Genomic DNA, 20363 nt, shown 5'->3' with positions numbered 1-20363 from the left:
GTCTGCATCCTAAGGCGTGGACGTGTGTACAGTGGGCGCTATCATGGCAGAGGGAAACAGGATCTCCAGTGGAGCTTAGCTGTATTTCTGTCTTTTGTCTCCACTATTAAGGAAATGAATGATCCTGAATGAATGAATGAATGAATGAATGAATCACTTCTATATCCCACTGACTGGATTTCCTTGTCCTTAAGATGACCGTGATATGGTTCTTACATCATAAAAATTTGACAATTAAATTAGTTAGCACAGTTGCTAATAAAGTACTTGACAGAAAATTAACTTTCTCTGTAGCTGGCAGTGACCTTGATGCTCTGATCCTCCTTCCTCTTGCTCTAAGTGCTGAGATTACAGGAGTGTAGCCCCCATGCCTGGTTCATTCAGAGTGAACCTGGGGCTTTTGGCATGCTAGGCCAGCACTGTCCTAACTGAGCCACACCCTTAGCCCCAACATAGATCCCCTACCCCCAGGATTGCTTGGTTAGTTGTGACGTTTGTATTTTCAAAATTACCATGTTTGGGTTTTTTTTTTGTTTGTTTGTTCTTGTTTTTTTGAGACAAGGTCTCACTAGGTAGCCCTGGATGACCTGGAATTCACTATGGAGTCAAGTCCAGCCTTGAACCCACAGAGATCTTCCTGCTTCTGCCTTCCAAACGGACATGTGCCACAACACCCAGCTGTTACTATGGAAATGATGATGATGGTGATGTGGATGTAATGGCAGAGATTAAAACTGGGTTTTTGTGCATACCAGGCAAGCACTCCACTAGAAGAACTACAGACTCAACCTAAATGTTACCCCTTCTAAAACAAGGCAATCTCTGCTCATAGGAAAATTAAGTAGCCAGTCCTGGTGGTGCAGGGCTATAACCAAGAGACTTGGAAGGTCAGAGTAGGAAGATTTCAAGTTCAAAGTCTGTTTGGGCTGCAATGTGAGTTCAAGCAGCATTTAGTGAACTTCTTTCTCAAATTAAAAAGTGAAAAGGAGAACTAGGGATATATCCCAGAAACAGAGGACATGCTTAGCATTTATGAGGACCTAGGTTCAACCTCCTAGAAAAACAAATGAGCAGATAAGTTTTGACTTAAGTGGAACCAACTCGGATCAGAGCAGAGCAGAGCCCACCTACTCTGGTTGTTCCCAGGCGGCTGCAGAAATCCTATAACCTGACTTTCTTCAGAGATTTCTCTCATTTGCTTTTGCCCACTGTTGTTTCTCCACAAGAGGGCAGAGACTTGGTCACAGGATGTGCTTTTAATCTTTATTTACTCAGTACAGGGGATAGGAAAACAATACGGGAGTTCTGACCTGTGTGTGCCATGCCGGCCTGGGAACAGTACAGTTGTGAGGTCTCTACGGGTGTTTAGCTCATTTGTACGTCAGCCATGGCTCTGAGAAGCAGCCACTCGTGCTCACACTGAGCATTCACCAGAGGAAACAAGCACAGTCAAGTCAAAGAAATGCAAGCACGGGCAGGATCAAAATGGAGCTGCTTCTGCCGCTCAATTGCTGTTAGTGAGGCTCACAAGTTTGCCAGATCGACTAGCTCCGCCAGTCCATCTTCTTGGCATTAAAGTTGTTATAAGAAACACGAAACGGCTTTGTGAGATGGGCAACTATGCCTGGCACATAGTAACCCACCTCTGAATATTAGCCAGTGTGTCGTTATCCAGTCCATAGTGATGGCAGAGCAGCACTGGTCATTTTAGTTATGGATTTTACTTTCTGCTACTCTCTACCACATCAAGCTGTTTCAGGGGTCTCTACCTTGTCCATGTTCATTGCTATAGGAGGACCCAGCCCAGTGAGAATGAAACTTAGGCCTGTGAAAGACTCGAGCCTTCAGCAAGCACAGTTCTTCAGTGGTCCCTGCCTCCAGTGTCCTGCCTGGAGTTCTTGCCCTGACTTCCCTCAATGATAGATTATAATGATCTGGAAGTATAAGATGAAATAAAACCTTTCCTCCCCTAAGTTCCTTTGGTCATGATGTTTATCACAACAACAGAAAGAATTCAAGGACAAGGAAAAAGATATTTGTGTTGGTTTCATTTCCTGTAGCTGGGATTTAAAAAAAAAAAAAGTCAAAAGCAATTTAGGAAAAAAGGAACTATTTTAGCTCATAATTCCAGATTGCGGATGATCACTTTGGGCAAATCAAGGCAGTAATAACTTTAAACAGCTAGTCACATACGTAGCCAAAAATAAAGCACAATGAATGCATACAGGCTAGTGCTCAGCTGGCTCTCTCCACTATAATACAATCCAGGATCCTCTGCCTAGGGAATGGTGCCACCCCCCAGTGCATTCAAGACAATCCCTGGGAGACACACCCACCATACAATCCCACATTCATTAACTCACTCTTTCCATGTGATTTGAGATTATGTCATTTTGAAAATTAAAAGTGACTGTCAAAACCACAAATCATTTACACATTTCTTTTTCCTGAGGCCATCTTCCTCTCTAGAGTTAAGTAGCAGCATTGTTAGTGACATTTGCTATATAACTAAGACCAGAAGCTTTCTGTAACATTTTTTTTTGTCTGAAATTCTGTATCATTTTTAAATGCTGAAATATTTGAAGTGTCTTCTTGTTGTTTTGTTCTGGGGTGTTTGTTTTTCAGTACTAGCGATTAGAACCAGAGCCTTGGCATGCTGGGAGACCATCTATCGTTTGACCACACCCACAGTCTTCTTTTTTTTTATTTTTTTTTTATTTTGAGACTGTGAGGGTGTGTTTACGCTTGGCCCAGGGAGTGGCACTATTAGGAGGTGTGACCCAGTTGGAGTAGGTGTGGCCTTGTTGGAGTAGGTGTGTTACAGTGGGTGTGGGTTTAAGACCCTCATCCTAGCTGCCAGGAAGCCAGTATTCTGCTAGCAGCCTTCAGATGAAGATGTAAACCTCTCAGCTCTGCCTGTACCAGGCCTGCCCAGAAGCTGCCATGCTCCCACCTTGATGATAATGGACTGAAACTCTGAACCTATAAGCCAAACCAATTAAATGTTGTCCTTTATAAGACTTGACTTGGTCATGGTGTCTGTTCACAGCAGTAAAACCCTAACTAAGATACACTCTCTCACTAGATTGTCCAGGCAAGTGCCATCCTCCTGCCCCAGCCTTCTGAGAGGCTGGGACTTCAGATACTTTAGGCCTGGATTTTAAATGACTATGTATTCTCTGCATGCATACTTACAGGTGTGCAGGTGCATATATCGGCATGGGTTTGCACACACAAGTATGTGGATGTATGTGCATGTCAGAAGATTGCAGCATGTGTTGTCACTCATTAGGAGCCATCTTCTGCCCTTTAAAAAAATATGGAGGCTTGCATTGGCATACAGATAAAAGGTTAGGCTAGTCTGTATGAGCAATGAGCTTCAGGGACCTGCCTATCTCCATCAGTGTGGGATTACAAATACTGGACTCCATGCCCAATTTTATTACACAGTTTCTGCAGATTGTAGTCTAATTCTCATTTTGACAAGGGACATACCTAAACATAATAAAGATGGTTTACAGCAAGCCTATATAGCCAACATCAAATTAAATAGAGAAAAACTCAAATCAAGTCTACAAAACCAGGGACAAGATAAAGCTGCCCACACTCTCCATATTTATTTGACATAGTACTTGAAGTTCTAGCTTGAGCAATAAGACAACTAAAGGAGATCAAAGGGATATAAATTGGAAAGAAAGAAGTCAAAGTATTGCTATTTGCAAATGATATGATAGCATACATAAGTGACCCCAGAAATTCTACCAGAGAACTCCTATAGCTGGGTACAAGACTAATTTAAAAAAATATCAGTAGCCCTCCTATATATAAACTATGAATAGGCTGAGAAAGAAATCAGGAAAACAACACCCTTCATAATAACCATAAATAATATAAAATATTTCCATGGAACTCAAACCAAGCAAGTAAAAGATCTGTATGACAGGAACTTCAAGTCTCTGAAGAAAGCAATTGGAAAAGACCTCAGAAGAGGGAGAGATGAGTTTTTAAATGATGATTGAAAACAATCTCTCTCTCATCTCCTCTTTACCATGTCCAATGCCCATTACAAAAATTAACCAACTTAACCCCCATAATGGTCTATAGGGCAGACCAGGAAAGTGAGGTCTAGATGTTAGGTCCTGTGGGTAATGTCACATACCTGGTGACTGAATCTAGCAACCCAGACCAAATGAAGCCCAGACTCTGAGGGCAAAGGTCCCAGCAATCAGATCTGACTTTTTAAAAAAAGTTCCAAGAAGTAACTCTAACCACAGCCAGGGGCTAAAAAACTTCACCATAGCAAGCGTCAAGGATGCCTGGAAAGCTGGGGACCCAGGCCTCTAGGCTCCACCCCAGTATGTGTATGGTCCCCAAGTGATGCAAAAAGACTTCAAACCACACTGGAAGAATCACGGCTCCTGAATAACACCCGGGGACCGTTCCTCCTGCCTCATGTTTCAAGTCACTCACATGGGATCAGCTCCTTGCTTTCACAGAGAGAAGTGACTTGTGGAAGTGAGTCAGGAGCAGAGCCTGTTTTATAGAGCTTCATTATCCTGCCCTGGTTTGCTCACACCTGTATCTCACCATCCATGCAGGTGTTGACACACAGTATAGAAGCTGTCTTAGTGAGGGTTTTATTGCTGTGAAGGGACACCATGACCACGGCAGCTCTTATAAAGGAAAACATTGAAGTGAGACTGGCTTACACTTTCAGAGGTTTAGTCCATTATTATCATGGCAGAAATCGTGGCAGCATGCAGGTAGACATGGTGCTGGGGAAGGAGCTGAGACTACTACACCTTGATCTGCAGACAGCAGAAGAAGACTGTTGCACTAGGCCTAGCTTGAGCATAGGAGACCTCAGGAGACCTCAAAGCCCGCCTCCACAGTGGCAAACGTCCTCCAACAAGGCCACACCTACTCCAGCAAGGCCATACATCCTTAATAGTACAACTCCTTATGGGCCAAGCATTCACACACATTGAGCCTATGAGAAGCCAAATCTATTCAAACCACCACAGGAACCCACTGATTTTATTCCAGTAAAACTTCTATTCCAAACTAAAACTCAAAATTGATGCCAGGCATGGGGGGCCCATTCCTACAGTCCCAGTACTCAGGAGGCTGAGGTAGGAGGATCAGGAACTTATGGGTTATATTTTGGTCACCATAGTGATATTCCCTGTCTCGAAAATAAAATGAAACCAAGTAACAATTAAAAAAACAATATGGAATTGCTCAAACCAAAGTCTCATATCAAATCAAAGACTCATTGGAAGCTAAGGTGCTATGTGACCTTCTTAGAAATCAGGAGTGAAGTGAGAGGTGGGCATTGCCTAAACAGGCCAAGAGTAATGAGACGAAGCTGCATCTAATGTGCTCTGTACTTCCTTAAGTAACCAGAAAAATCCAGTTTTAACCAGACAGTTATTGCTCTGTTGCTCTGTCCTCAGTTTTAAAAGTTGTTTGCTTTTGTTTGTTTCTGAGTTTCATATTTCTCCAGCTCTGTTCTATAAAGACAACCTGTTCTGCTCAGCCCATGAGATGGGGGAGTTGTCTAACTCGAGAATTACACTGTAAAGCAACCAAGACCATTCAATTGTAATTGTGTCCTTTGACACAGCCAACTATGAGAATAAATTTTAAAATCCCCAAGGTTCACTTTGTTGTTGCTGCTGTTTGTAGCATCTGCTTTGTTATCCTATAGAATAGAATGCCTTCGTGTTGTGAGGTTAATAACAATAAGGTAATGTATGTGCGCATGCCCAGCATATCACTTGGGCATACCCAATCCCCCACATCTCCTAGGAGAAATGGTTTTGTAATAATCGCTGTTTAGTCCCATATATCTTAGTGAAGGAAGAGGACACTTACTCCAGAATGACCTGCAGATCCGTGAGCTTTTATGTTGCCAATATTTTTCTCAAACAGCGCCAGGAGCCATCTTTTGGATTTTGACCAGTTTCTGCATAAGAAAAAAAAATCATATAAGCAGTGACTTGCAAGTGCTTAGGGTGACAGGCCAGAACATAAAGGGACAAAAGGTCTCTGAGAGTAGAATAATTTCCTCAAATTTCTTCTTGGCCTCCATGTTAGAATTTCCAAAGAGGCCTACTCCTGAATTATAAGACCACGGGTAATACTGAGGGGGCAGGTCAATACATTTCACTGGCTTGGTAACTAGCTCCTGGGATTCCTAGTGGACTCCCGTTACATGGTTAGCCAATAGCTTGGTTCATGTTCAATGTGCCTGTCCCAAGAGAGACAAGGCAAAGGTCCAACACAGAGGCCAGATGTTGACTAAGCTGCGTTAAGTCCACAAGTGATCATCATTTTATTCCTTTCTGGCTAGTACCACCACCTACTGAAGATAATCTTCGTCCTCTGCCAAATTAAATGCTGAAAATCTCACCACTCAGGTGATTGTATCAGGGAAGATGGCAAGGAGCACAGTGATTGCATGATCCTTATCGATGGGATTAGTGCCTTTATAAAACACTGGAAAACATTTGATTGACTCTACCACCCTGAAGGCACAGTCAGAAGTTGACAGTCTGCCACCAGGGAAAAAAAAAACCTCCCCAGAAACCACCCTGCTGGTGCCCCCATCTTGGACGTTATAGCCTCCATAACTATGGAAAATAAATTTTTATTGCTTATAAGCTACCAGTCCATGACACCTTTAACTATCCAAATAGGATAAAACAGAGAGCGATTACCAAATACTTTTTAAAATGCAGTTATTTTTCACAGCATGTTACAAATGTTGATGTGAGCCAATGAATTTGACCACGCCTACCGTGACCTTGCAGGGGACAGGGCTGATTCCGCATGGGTTCAGACAGAATCAAGTCAATAATGGTACACACTGTACACAGGAAAGGCCTCGGATGCATTTCTCATGCCAGCTTCTCTCTGTCTCTGTGTGTGTCTCTGTCTCTGCCTCTCTGTCTCTGTCTCTCTCTCTCTCAAGAATCGTGCACACACACACACACACACACACACACACACACACACACACGTTTCTCAGGAAGGAAGGGAGACAGCAGATAGGGAGGGAGGCAGGATGGAAGAAAGAAAGAGTAGAGTGAGAAAAATAAGTATATTTCTTCTTGTTCCTCCTTCACTTCACACATGTGCACTAAAATAATCAGGCTAGAGTCTGGTGAGATGGTGCGCTCCTGAAAAGCCAGCACCCTGTAAGCTGGGCCCATGAATTCCAGGGCCAGCTTAGGCTACGTAGTGAGGACACTGCAGCCTCCCTCACCACCATTACAAAGAGAAGAAGTCAGCGAAGCAGCTTCTTCCCACCTCAGCTGATGTTACTCTACTTAAGAGAAAGAAATAGGACTGGGACTAGGAGTCGGTGCATAAAGTGCCTGCCTCATAGTATTGAGGACCAGAGGAGTTTAATTCTCCAGAACCTACAAAAACCTGGGTGTCTGGTCGCATCCACATGTCATCCCTGCATTCCTGCAGAGACACAACAGTATCCATAGAAACTTGGCCAACTAACCTGAATTACAGTGAGATGTTTAGACCCTGTCCAAAACAAGATAGAAGGTGAGCCCCAAAACCCAACATCCCCCCTGCCTATCTTCACACATGCACTACGGCAAGTGCAGTATATCCCCCCACGCACACATATATCATATACACACACACTTACCTTAAAATAAAAACAAAGTAGAACACAAATAAGAGAAACGAACGGTAGCTCAGAAAGTCAAAGACTTGATGTGCAAGCTTAAAGACCTGTGCTCAAATCACCAGCATGATGTAAAAGCCAGCACAGCAGCATGCATTTGTAACCCCCAGGCAGAGATGGGGCATGCTGGGGGGCTCAATGACCATACAGTCTAGCCAAAATGGTGAGTGGCTCTGTCTCAAAAAACTGTAGTCGAGGAGGACAAAGCAGGACAGCTGACGTCTTCCTGCGGCCTCCACACTCATGCTCAAAGGTGGGCACACCTGTGCACACACACATAGCGGAGAGGGAAAGAACACTATAAATAAATTGCTGAAAAGAGCCAATCACAGAAAGGGCACCTACCTCAGAAGCCATTCAGGCAGCTGGGAGCCATACTCAAAGCCCTCATCATAGGTTTTAAACTGCTGGTAGAATTCCTTGATTGTCCTCTTGTCTGTGAGAAACAACCCTTTCTTAAAGAGGGTATTGAGTGTGGCTGGATAAAGTAGATACCTGTAACGAGGGGAACACTTGGGAAGTCAACCTAGCAGCCAACAGGAAAAGCTCTAGAATAGGCAGTTCTCAACCCTGTGGGTCTCAACCCCTTTGGGGGTTCAAATACCTTATTTACATTACGTTTCACAACAGTAGAAAATTATAGTTATGAAGTAGCAACAAGGTAATTTTTTGGCTGGGGGTCACCACAACACTAGGAACTGTGTTAAAGGGTCACAGCATTAGGAAGGTTGAGAACACTGCTCTAGATACAAAGGCAGCATTCTCTTAAAATGACAATTGATCGAGTACGGGATCATGTGACATGGGACACAGCTTTGAGGAAAAGGTTTCCCATTTGCTGGTGGAAGTCAGACTGCGCTTTAAAGATGAGTAAAAATGAACAGTGTTTATCTGAAGAGTTAAAAATCCTTTCTTAGTAGGCAGTGGTGGCACACGCCTTTAATCCCAGCACTTGGGAGGCAGAGGCAGGCAGATTTCTGAGTTCGAGGCCAGCCTGGTGTACAAAGTGAGTTCCAGGACAGCCAGGGCTACACAGAAAAACCCTGTCTCGAAAAACAAAACAACACAACACAAAACAAAACAAAACAACAACAACAAAAATCCTTTCTTAAAAAAAAAACAAAAAACAAAAAAAAACAACAACTAATCTTAATTAAGTGTATGCACATGTTTCCTCTGGCTTTCAAAACTCACATGGTGGATTAATGTACTCTAACTAGGCTGTACTGGCTAGTTTTGTGTCAACTTGACACAGCTGGAGTTATCACAGAGAAAGGAGCTTCAGTTGAGGAAATGCCTCCATGAGATCCAGCTGTAAGGCATTTTCTCAATTAGTGATCAAGGAGGAAAGGCCCCTTGTGGGTGGGACCATCTCTGGGCTGGTAGTCTTGGGTTCTATAAGAGAGCAGGCTGAGCAAGCCAGGGGAAGCAAGCCAGTAAAGAATATCTCTCCATGGCCTCTGCATCAGCTCCTGCTTCCTGACCTGCTTGAGTCCTGACATCCTTGGTGATGAACAGCAGTATGGAAGTGTAAGCCGAATAAACCCTTTCCTCCCCAACTTGTTTCTTGGTCATGATGTTTGTGCAGGAATAGAAACCCTGACTAAGACATAGGCCATTATGAGACTTAAACAAACAAACAAAACAAAACAAAAAACCAACCTCATTTAGATTCTAATTAATGGGCCCTTTCTAGTTGAACATATTTAGAGATATGTGTGTGTGAATGCAGGGGCCTGGGAAGATCAGGTAGGTCGGATCCCCTTGGCACTAGTTACTGGCATTTGTGAGCTGTGTAATCTAGGTGCTGGGAACCAAACCTGGGTCCTTGGGGAGAGTGTGTGTGCTCTTAACTCCTGAGCCCTCTCTCCAGCCCCGAAGACTTAAAAATCTATTTTAAGGAAGCCTCTTAGGTCCAGACAAATACAAAACAAACAAACAAAACCATAAATAATAGGCTGGATGAATGAAATTCAGGAGACATGTATTTAGAAAATAGTAACAAGCAGGCAACCACTGTCTCTGACATGTCAATAAATACACTAGCAAAATGGGGCGATAGTAATCATTTATTACCTAATTTCTCACAAAATTCTGCATATTCAAACTACTGTCTACTGAAATATCTGTTGATGTTATCTGTTGTGTTATGGAGGAAATGAGAAATGTCCCCTATAGGCTTCTGTACTTGAAGCCATGGTCTCACTTAGTGGCACAGTTTGGGAAGGTTATGGAATTTTTAGAAGGTAGAGCCTTTCTGCAAGAAGTACATCAATCACTGTAGGGTGGGATTTAGAGAGCTTATATCCTCCTTCCAGTTCATTCTCTCTTTAGAATCTTGGGATTCTCCTCAGGTGAGCAAAGGCTTTGGTATTTCAGTTTTTCATATGGAGACTTGCTGGGCATGTGGGGGATTTTTTTTTGTACATGTGGAGAACTTTTAATATAAGTGGAGAATGTTCATGCATGTGGGGATTTTTTTATACATGTGAAAAAATTCTGTACATGTGGAGAGCCTTTATACACATGAAAATATTCAGAGACATGGAGAATTTTCCACAAGTAGAGAATTTTCTCACATATAGAGAATACTTATATATGTAGAAAATGTTTCTTATGGATCCTATACCCAACCTTCACCTTTTCCAGGGAGCTTGTGAACATGGCTCACTCCCTGCATTACTCCTCCCTGTCTCTCCTGTCTCTTACACCCTCCCTTTCCTTTCTCAGAAACCCTCAAGGTCCTGCCTTTCCCTGGGGTTCTTTCTGAAGTCTTACAAACATCTCCTGGGTCCCTCCTACCCAATTCTGACTCCATCATCTCCTCTGTCCTCTCGTCTTCCTAACCTAATAACATAATAAGCAACATAGATCCATAGCAATCACGAGCAGGAATTCTATATGGCAAATATATAACTGTTACAACCACGGAGGAGAAATTCATTTGTGTGTGTCAATGACGGCTGGTTGGTTTGCTCACCATCAACTGAGACTGCTCAACTAGAAACTGACCATTCTTTAGAATTTAAATGAGTTTTTAAGAACTCTCATAGTGGCCTGGTTAGAGTACATTAATCTACCAGGTGAATTTTGAAATCCAACAGGCTTGTTTCTAATCTGAAGATTAGAACAAGCACGGTTTACCTTACAAAGTCATTCAGGTCCATTGTTCCATGAGTGCCTAAACCTTCCAGTTGCTCATGAAGTTCTTCAGTTAGCGGCCCAGTAAAGTGATGTGTGTTGAAAGTTCCCATCTTCCCTTTCATCAAGGCATACAGTCGCTCATGCAGTGCAGAGAAGACATTCTTTGGAATCCATGCTAAAGACAAAGGGAATTGTTTTCAAAAGAGGCAACGATCCCTTGTGGCATATAGTCTATATCACTGTCAGTGTCCTCACAGCACATAAAATCATTAAATCTGTGTGCAAAGTCATCTGTGAGTGAGAGGGCTGATCCCTTCTTCCTCCAGATCTACATTCAAGGTATATCTAAAGTGAACTAGAAGATGGGGGGATGGGTATTGGAACAGAAGGGATCAGGTGGGGGACGATGGAAGGAGAGAGTGCTGGGAGAGGAAGCTGAAATTGGGGGACATTTTGGGGCAAGGTAGAAACCTAGTACAATGGAAACATCCAGGAATATTTAAGAGTGACCCTAGCTCAGACCTATTAATGGTAGATAGAGAGCCAGAACCAGCCACTTCCTGTAACCAGGCAAGACTTCTAGTAGAGGGATTGGGACACCATCAAAACTATATACCTACAACTTGTCCTGCCTGCAAGATGTGCCAGGGTAAAGGTGGTACAGAAATTGTGGGAGTGGTCAACTCAAGTAGTGTGGTCTATCTCAAGACCTATGCCACAAGAGGGAGACCACCCCTGACACTGCCTGGAGAGCCAGGAACCAGAGGATGAATAGCCTGGAGACCTAGGATAGAACAAACATGACCACAGGGGTGTGGGGGAAACCAGGGCTGGTGAGATGGCTCAGTGCTTAAGAGCAAAGGCTGTTCTTTCCAGAGGTCCTGAATTCAAATCCCACCAACCACATGGTGGCTCATGACCATTTATAAAGGGATCTACTGCCCTCTTTGGCAGGCAGTAGTACATGTGGAGTATTCATACATTAAAAAAATAAAATAAAGCCAGGCATGGCGGTGCATGCCTTTAATCCCAGCACTCGGGAGGCAGAGGCAAGCAGATTTCCGAGTTTGAGGCCAGCCTGGTCTACAGAGTGAGTTCCAGGACAGCCAGGGCTATACAGAGAAACCCTGTCTCAAAAAACCAATAAAATAAAATAAAATAAAATATATTTTAAAAAGTCAATAAAACAATTCCTAATGATACATAGATAGGTGCTTATCGCAGAGAAGCTTCATCCAGCAACTGCTGGAAACAGATGTAGAGATCCACAGCCATTGGGCAGAACTTAGGGAATCCTGATGAAGAGGAGGAAGGCAGGATTGAAGGAGCCGGAGGTGTCAAGGATACCACAAGAACACCCATAAAATCAACTAAACATAGGGGCTCACAGAAAGTGAGTGGACCACCAGCAAGCCAGTATGGTTCTGACCCGGACTCTGCATCTATGTTACAGTTTTGTAGCTTGGTGTTCCTGCGGGACTCCCAACAGTGGGAGTGGGGGCTGTCTCTGACTCTTGCCTGCTGTGGGGAAGCTTTTCTTCCTATGAGGTTTCCTTCTCCAGCCTTAATGTGGAGAGAGGTGCCTGGTCCTCCTGCAACTTGATCTGCCTTGTTTGGTTAATATTCCTGGGAGGCCTGCCCTTTTCTCGGGTTAGGGGGTGGAGGAGGAATGGATTGAGGTGGGAGGGGAGACTGAGGCTGGGATGCCATATAGGGTGGAGTAAGTTTTAAAGAAGAAAAGAGAATGCAGAGTATCTTAAAAGTCTCAGCATTCTAGATGCTATTATTTAACCTAAGCTAATTCACTACTCTCTGACACAAACCCCCATTTCTACACACACACACACACACACACACACACACACACACACACACACATATACATACACACACACATACATACACAAACACACACACACACACACCCCAATATCCCCACATTTTTCCCTTCTAGTTCTCTTCTTCCAACAGAGTAACCCTGACCTTGCTCTAAAACACTTTCTAATAGAAATATTCCTCTTCCTTCTACAATATCAGCTTGAGGTTAGGTCAGGGCAGAGGCTAGAGTTTTGGTTGTTGTTGTCTACTTTCTAAAACATTTTTTTATTTAGTTTATCTAATTTGATTGTCTTTAAACCACCTTTTAAAATAATTTGTATTTTATGGTTCCGCAATGTTCAGGATATATTGTGTATGAGCTAAATTAAATTGAGATTTTTCTGATCACAGTGGTGGAATGTTTGGTAGGAATGAGAAGCTGGATCAAGAGTAAATTGTAACGGATTTTATCTGTTCAACAGAAATGATCAAAAGTGAGAGGCCACAGGGGAGACCCGGGAGAACGTTCTGATAATGTCCGTATGCCTCTAGCACATAAGTTAGTATCTTTTACTGAAGAAATGTTAGCACATAGAAAACTAGCCTTCAAAATATTTATATTCATTGACTAGGTGCTCCATAGCTCATTTACCAACAAACACTGGGGAACAGTAAATTCAGCCAATATTACTGCGACCTTTCAAGGAAAAATTACCTACACTTTTAATCACTCAGAGATTGTGACGGATTTTTGGCTTAATGCCAGGAAATGCATGACCGAGTACAATATTAAAGGATTGAAAGAAAGAAAGAAAGAAAGAAAGAAAGAGGGGAGGGAGGGGGAGGAAGGGGAGGGAGGGAGGGAGGTGGGGAGGGAGGGGTGAAGAGGGACATCTGTGGGGCAAAAAGAAGAAGCCAGGGCAGACAGGGCAGATATTCTGGGGAGGATGCATGGTGCATGCACAAGAATTTGCATGCTGGGGAGAAAAAGCCACACCAGGAACACATTCTCCAGTACCAGCAAGCAGACTCAAAGACAGATGGAGGCTGAGAGATGGGAGAAATCAACCCAGAGAGTCTTATTGACCCTTTGGGCACTATCAGGAGAGTCCATAAGAATGGCTTGTTGGTTAAGCAGATGAACTCTACTCTGGAGAAGCAGAGTGCAATCAAGCCAAGAGCCGAAGCCTGTGGAACACTGTGTGCACAGCCGTCTGCTGAAGTTAACACCTGGGTGCTGTATACATTGAGAGTCTAGACAGTCTCTAAAATGACCACTGGGGCCTGACTCATCCATATGTCTAAGTGAAACCTAAATATATTAGACTCCCAATAGTTTCCTTTTCAATGACCCAGTTTATCATGTGTACTTTTCCCCCTTCTAGTCCTGCTTTAAAAACAAAACAATTGCCCTTCACTATTCTTGATAGAAGACTAGGGATGTGATCTTACTTGAAACTACTCTTGGGTTTCAATGCTATAGCTCAAAGGATCGATCTAAAAATATCAGTTACCTGTGTGATAGACAGGACTTTGTACTGCTGATTCAAAATCTACATGTTCAGATTTTAGAAGCACATTGATTCCTTCTTCTTCACTAACAAAGGTCATTCGGTTTCCCATAGCAAAGATGGTAAATACCGGTCCATACTAGAATAAAACACAAAAACACAGATATATTAGTAAGCATTGCTAAATCACATGTTATGTATAACACAGTTTTTCCTCCAGAATTTAAGTACTTAGACTGGAGTAATGGCTCAGTTTTTTGTTTTTGTTTTTGTTGTTGTTTTGTTTTGTTTTTAAGGGAGGAAGGGTTTATTCTGGCTCCCAGTTTGTGGGTGCAGTCAGTTCATCAGGGCCAGGAGTCCTGGTGGCAGGAGCCAGAGGCAGGTGATCATGTTGGTCTGCTGTCAGGAAGCAAGATGCTGGTACTCGGCAGGATGGCTCAGTTTTAAAGGATGTGTACTGTTCTTGCAGAGTACCTAAGTGCAGTATTTAGCACCCACATTGGACAGTTCCACAGTCATCTGTATATAACTCCAGGGGGTCTGATGCCCCCTTCTGGTCTCCACAGGTATCTACATACATGTTCACTTTCATGAGTGCACACATGGACCTCTCTCTCTCTCTCTCTCTCTCTCTCTCTCTCTCTCTCTCTCTCTCTCTCTCCCTTAAAAACAAAATAAAAAATACCAGTGATGAAGCAATGACACAGATATTTGAAAAATCTGGTTACATGTGGTAGTTACTAGAAAACCCGTTTTGGTCACATTTAAATTATATGAATCCTAATTCATTTTGTCCTAAAATATGCACAATAAGATACCTATCCTAGGCCCCACCCTCTCAGAGGCAAAGGGTAGAGGGGGGTGGGGGAAGGGACTCTGTAAGGGAGGGACCCAGAGTGAGGCAGCATTTGGGATGTAAATCAATTAATTTTTAAAAATATATCTATCCCATCTTCCTTTTTTGGCTATTAGGAAAAAGAAACAATTTAAAAATATACCACTGTAGAGATCTTTCAATCCTATATTCAAGATAAGAAGCAGCTTATAAGCAACATACAGCTCAATACTTCTCAAGGGAGCAAAAGAAACTGAAGAGAACAGAAGGCCTTAGAGGCCTGTTCATGTTTAGACATCATGGTGCTGGTATGGATACCAGGCCTGGGCCAAGATGGCTAATAAGCAGAATAAGGGGCAGAAACTGAGTGACACTGGATGCTCAGGGAAGCCAAAAGTCAGCAATAATCTAGTCTGCTATGTAATCACTGTAGAAAGATTGTCAACTCTGTCTGATTCTCTAAAAGTATGGTCTTGGGGTCACTGGCAAGTCAACTTTTGCTTTGCCAGACCCTGTGTAGGTCTGTGTGGCTACCTGTAAGCTGTGTGCTGCTATGTGTGTGTGCATGCCTGCATAAGCTACCACATATTTACATGTGCTAGCATTTGCCTGGGTGTCTGCCTGCCTAGTAGCCTGTTTGCTGGTATAGATCACATGTCCTGTCTCTCTAGGACTCCTATCTTTCTCTTGGCCATTGTCTTCCTAGCTTTCTGTGACCCTCCTCTTTCCTGGCACCAGAGCTCAGACTTGACAAACTTTACAAACTTCCTGATACACTTTTCCTTCTCTCTTGCGTAATTCCCTGCATGAGGTCTGCCTTCTGGCAGTCTGCCCTAGTTAGTTTCAACTGTCAACTTGAGGAAGCCTAGCATCTACTGAGTTTCAATGGAGAGAGTGTTTAGATCATAATGACCTGTGAGTGTGTTGGGGAAGGGGACTAATATTTTATTCATGTAGGAAGACCCAGACAACTCTGGGTGGCACCATTCCCTGGCCAGGTGGTCCTAAGCTGCACAGGGCAAACATGAATGTGCAAGCAGTGTTCCTACATAGTTTCTACCGATGAGTTCCTGCCACGACTTAACTCAGTGATGAACTGCGATCTGGAAGTATGGGCCAAAAGAGTCCTCTAACTTCTTGTTGGTCGGTGTTTTCTCCCAGCAACAGAAAGGAAACTCGTACAGAGTTTATGACCTTATTGGAGGAAATGGATGCCATTTTCAGAGAGTTCTAATTATGCTCTAGCATCCATTACAGATGTTGGCAACAAACCACCCATTATGAAAATGAGCCATCATGGCTTTATGGCCCATTTTAAGCCTCATATGTATCTAAAGACATCATTTACTCGAATCACTACTGCAGTGTTACTCATTTTCACACTAATCATGAGACTGGCACTTGTTACAGTCTTGGTAAGTGTTAGGGGTGCTACTAGACAAGCTGTAAGCTCAAGAATCACTGAACACTGAAAACACACACACACATACACACACACATACATACACATACACACACACACATACACACACATACACACACACACACACATACACACACACATACACACACACACATACACACACACACATACACACACACACACACATACACACACACACACACACACACACACACACACACACAACCTGACCAGAGTCTCATTTCTCACATACAGACCCACACATAAACACCACCTTCCAGTATTACCTACTTAGAATCGTTTACTAGCCAATACTTAAAAGAAAGCAGATTATTCTCACTGTTCAGGCTGTGTTTAAAATGTTCATTTTTTTAACTTTCTATTAGGAAAGTGGCCTTCTGTAACAATGGTTAGTTAGGGGCTTCAAGAGGAGACCAAATTCAAACACAATGAGCCACTGAGATTACTGCTGACCCAAGTTGCTGCTGTTTAAAAGAACTCTTCCTAGTATTCTGCATGGTGAAAATCATTCCGTGTAGAGCCACAAACTCTACAGCAGTGACTTTCTGTTTTATTTGTTTCCCCTTTGTTCTCCTGTCCTTAATTTAATGGCAGCAGGTTAAGCGTTAGGAAGCAAAGACAGGAGCATCTAGTAAGTTTCAAAGTGGTTCTTATGCATCTGCAACTCAGTTTGTAATGTGGGATCTACATAAACAAGGAGGTAGAAGAAACACTGCAGAGACCACACAGGTTCTCAGTACTCTCTTGTCCCTGGTGTTAGTAGCTTGAAAAACATCCAGGCTCCAGGCAAAGATGCAGTCAAGAGACCCCATCACCACCACCAAGTCCTGTCTTGTCACCATTCTATGACACTAGCTCTTCTCTCACCCTGAGCTCTGCCTCAACTCTTAGGGATGGTTCATTCTGTAATTGAATTTCAAGATCCTATATAAATGGAGTCAGATGGCATACAAACGGTTGAGAGTAACTTTTACCATTAAAACCACGCTCCAGTGTCATCTAGATTCTCTGTGTTGTCAAGGCTTCGTGTCTATACATTTCTGAACAGGATTCCACAGACATTGAAGGACATTTCCTGAAGGACATTCGGGGCCCTGTTCCAAGGGTATTTTAAAAAGGGATTATGGATAAAGCTGCAGCCAGGTTGCGATGTAAACCTGAGTTTCCATTTCTGCATGAGACACTTCAGTGCTGAGTTACATGATTAGCTGCGTGTTCTGCTAATACATGGCTGATGTGGTTTCCAGAGTGGTTGGGCCGTTAGGCATCCCCAGCAGATTGGAGTGGCTCCTTTTCTCTTTACCAGCAGCTGTGACTGGCACTGCCATCTGGAGATCCTCATCACGGCATCCGTTTTCTAACTGGTCTGTACTTTGCCTTTGATTGTCCGTGGCTCTTTTTAACCAGGAGACACTGGTCCTCCATGGGTCATGGGGCTCACACATACTTTATGCCACTCGGAAGCTTTCCTCTTTGTCCTCCTTGTGGGTTCTGCCACAAAGAGATGGACCTGATTTTGACGAAGTTCGGCTCATCAGCTCTTCATAGGCTGCCCTTTAAGTGCCAAACACCGTGGTATTTCCTACACCCAATGAGGGGGTGCTATTCTCTTCTTCCTGATGTTTTCTCCTTTATGTTTCTGGTTAAGACAGGGATCTATCTTGAGTTGTTTTTTTGCTTTTGGTTTTTTTTGGTTTTCTGTTTTGTTTTGTTCTGTTTTCTCCAGGTGTGAGTCTTAGGTTTACTTTCCTATTTTGTTTTATATACTGTTGGTTTTTTTTCCCCCTCCTGGCTCATGAGCATGTAACTGTTTCACCAGGATTTGAAAAGGCTGCCTTTGCTCCGTTAAATTGCTACTGCCTCTTTGCCCCAAGTCAGCTGAGCTCACTGGTGTGGATGGTTTTCCAAATTCTCTATTCTGTTCCATCCATCCCTGTGTTTACTACACTGGTGGCACCACAGTCCTAGTGACTGCTAAGCATAGAAACTGAGAGGAACAATTCCTCTGGGGTGTTGTTGTTTTGTTTTGTTTTGTTTTTGTGTTCCTTTGACCTTTCCACCCAAATCTTAGAACAATGTCCACAGAATCTAAAATCAAGCTCCCAGAGAATTTGAAAGCATTCCTGGATTTCAATTTGAACCCAACTGATGCCTTGACTATTGGCTTAGTCAATCAACGACCACTGCTCCAAAGGGATCTCCGACTATTTTGTTTTTTCAAGACAGGGTTTCCCTATGTAACCCTGGCTGTCCTTGAACTAGCTCTGTAGACCAGGCTGACCTCAAACTCAGAGGGCAGTCTGCTGCTCCTTCTGCCTCTGCCTCGAAAGTGCTGGGATTTCAAAGGCATGTACCACCACCACCAACAACAACACCACCACCTGGCTAGATCTCTGATGATTTTAATTGGCATTTTGGGGGTTCTTAGCAAATACGGATTAAACCTATTGGTTTGTATTTTTACCTAAATCCTTGTTTGAGTGATTGTAAGCATTAATGTACGTTTAACCACACATATCAGCACATCTGCAACATCATCAGTAATTGCGTCAGCCTTCTGAACTCACATAGGAACTCTAAGTCCTGAGAAACATTCCAACTAGATTGTTTACTCTGGCTAATGACTGATAACCTTAAATCCACTCTTCTTCTGACCTGTGGCTAATGGTTTATTTCCAACACTCTCTCCTCTACCTTGCAGCATGTGCATTGAACCTTCAAAGTTTCTTCTTCCAAGTCATAATTTCATGGAGAAGAAAACTAAACCGTACCAACAAGACTGTCCCCGATCTCCTATCTCAGTTGTAGATCACACCACTTTACAGTCCTAGGTTACATAACAGGCCGTTCCTTTTCTAAGCCCACACCTGGCTCTCTTCAAGTGTCCCTTGTCTTTTCTGCTTTCTTTATTATTATTTATTCTGTTGTCTTTGTTGATTGAGAGAACACTAGCTCACTACCTTTTTACCTCACCCTGGGTCACCCTAACATTCATTTTCAGTGGGGGACTTGAAAAACTGGGGTACACCCAAGTAAAGCCCCACCCAGGTGCCCAGGAGTTCTCAGTCTGCACTGCCAACCGCAGGGAAGTGCATTTCCAGCTCCTGGGGACTGGTAAGAGAAGAAGCAGCCTTACTGAGCTTGAGAACGATGGTTGAGAACGAGGCTGGGACAGGCACAGAATCAGCAGCGCTTTCCACTAGAGTCGTATCTACATGCTTGCGTGTCCATGTGTGTGCACGTACGTGCACACAGAGGACAGAGGTCAACACAGGTGTTTTTTTCCTTGGCTCCCATCTGATTTCTTGAGACAGGGTCTCTCCCTGAACCAGGAACTCAGGAACTGGCTTAAGTGGCTGTCCGGCAAGCCCCAGTGACCTTGCTTTCTCCACCTGGGATCACAGGTGTGCGGAAGGGTCTCATGCTTGCCCATCTGGTGTTTTGCTAACTGAGCCGTCTTCTAAGCCTGTCCTGACAGTTAATATTTTAAAATGTTGAACAATGCTAATACAGCACCTGTTTCAAGATTAAACTACACAGAAGACTCGTGCAGCCCTCAAACTGAATCTCATCACAGAGTTCTACAAATCCTTCCCTGAAGGTCCAACAAGCCATGTTCCCCGTAGAGTTTCCGGATAACTAAAATTCCCCATCAAAAGTAGGGCTAACTGCAGATATTGTGAAAAGGTAGGCTACTCTCTTCCAAAATTGCACCCTAACGCTAAGACTGATGATGTCACGAGCATGAAGAGAGACTGCAGAAAGTTTCGCACTTCCACAGTGCAGTTTTTCTTGACTAATCTGTCTGAGAAAGCAAATGGTGTGTAAGTAGCCTGGGAAAGCTGACTGGGACCAAGGCATGGCCCTGCCCACCTGAATCCCTGTCCCCAGTGGGCTAAG

At 43.4% G+C, this 20363-nt stretch overlaps 1 protein-coding gene across 3 annotated transcripts in view; it reads right to left on the bottom strand.

Moving 5' to 3' along the window:
• Positions 1 to 20363, bottom strand: part of Cyp39a1 (cytochrome P450, family 39, subfamily a, polypeptide 1) — an 84060-nt gene that overhangs the window by 60278 nt on the left and 3419 nt on the right. For 2 of the 3 annotated variants that reach the window (NM_018887.4, NM_001285948.1), the window contains exons 2-5: positions 14188 to 14323; positions 10856 to 11030; positions 8057 to 8206; positions 5878 to 5968 (exon numbers count right to left, since the gene is read on the bottom strand). In NM_018887.4, coding sequence (NP_061375.1) covers positions 5878 to 5968; positions 8057 to 8206; positions 10856 to 11030; positions 14188 to 14323 — 552 coding nt within the window. The remainder of the gene's footprint in view (positions 1 to 5877; positions 5969 to 8056; positions 8207 to 10855; positions 11031 to 14187; positions 14324 to 20363) is intronic. The other variant, NM_001285947.1, reaches the window with a different exon arrangement.

The sequence above is a fragment of the Mus musculus genome, chromosome 17 (genome assembly GCF_000001635.26).
Source record: "Mus musculus strain C57BL/6J chromosome 17, GRCm38.p6 C57BL/6J".
NCBI lineage: Eukaryota > Metazoa > Chordata > Mammalia > Rodentia > Muridae > Mus > Mus musculus.
The sequence above is the reverse complement of the archived record's forward strand: the minus strand, read 5'-3'. Positions and strand labels throughout refer to the sequence as shown.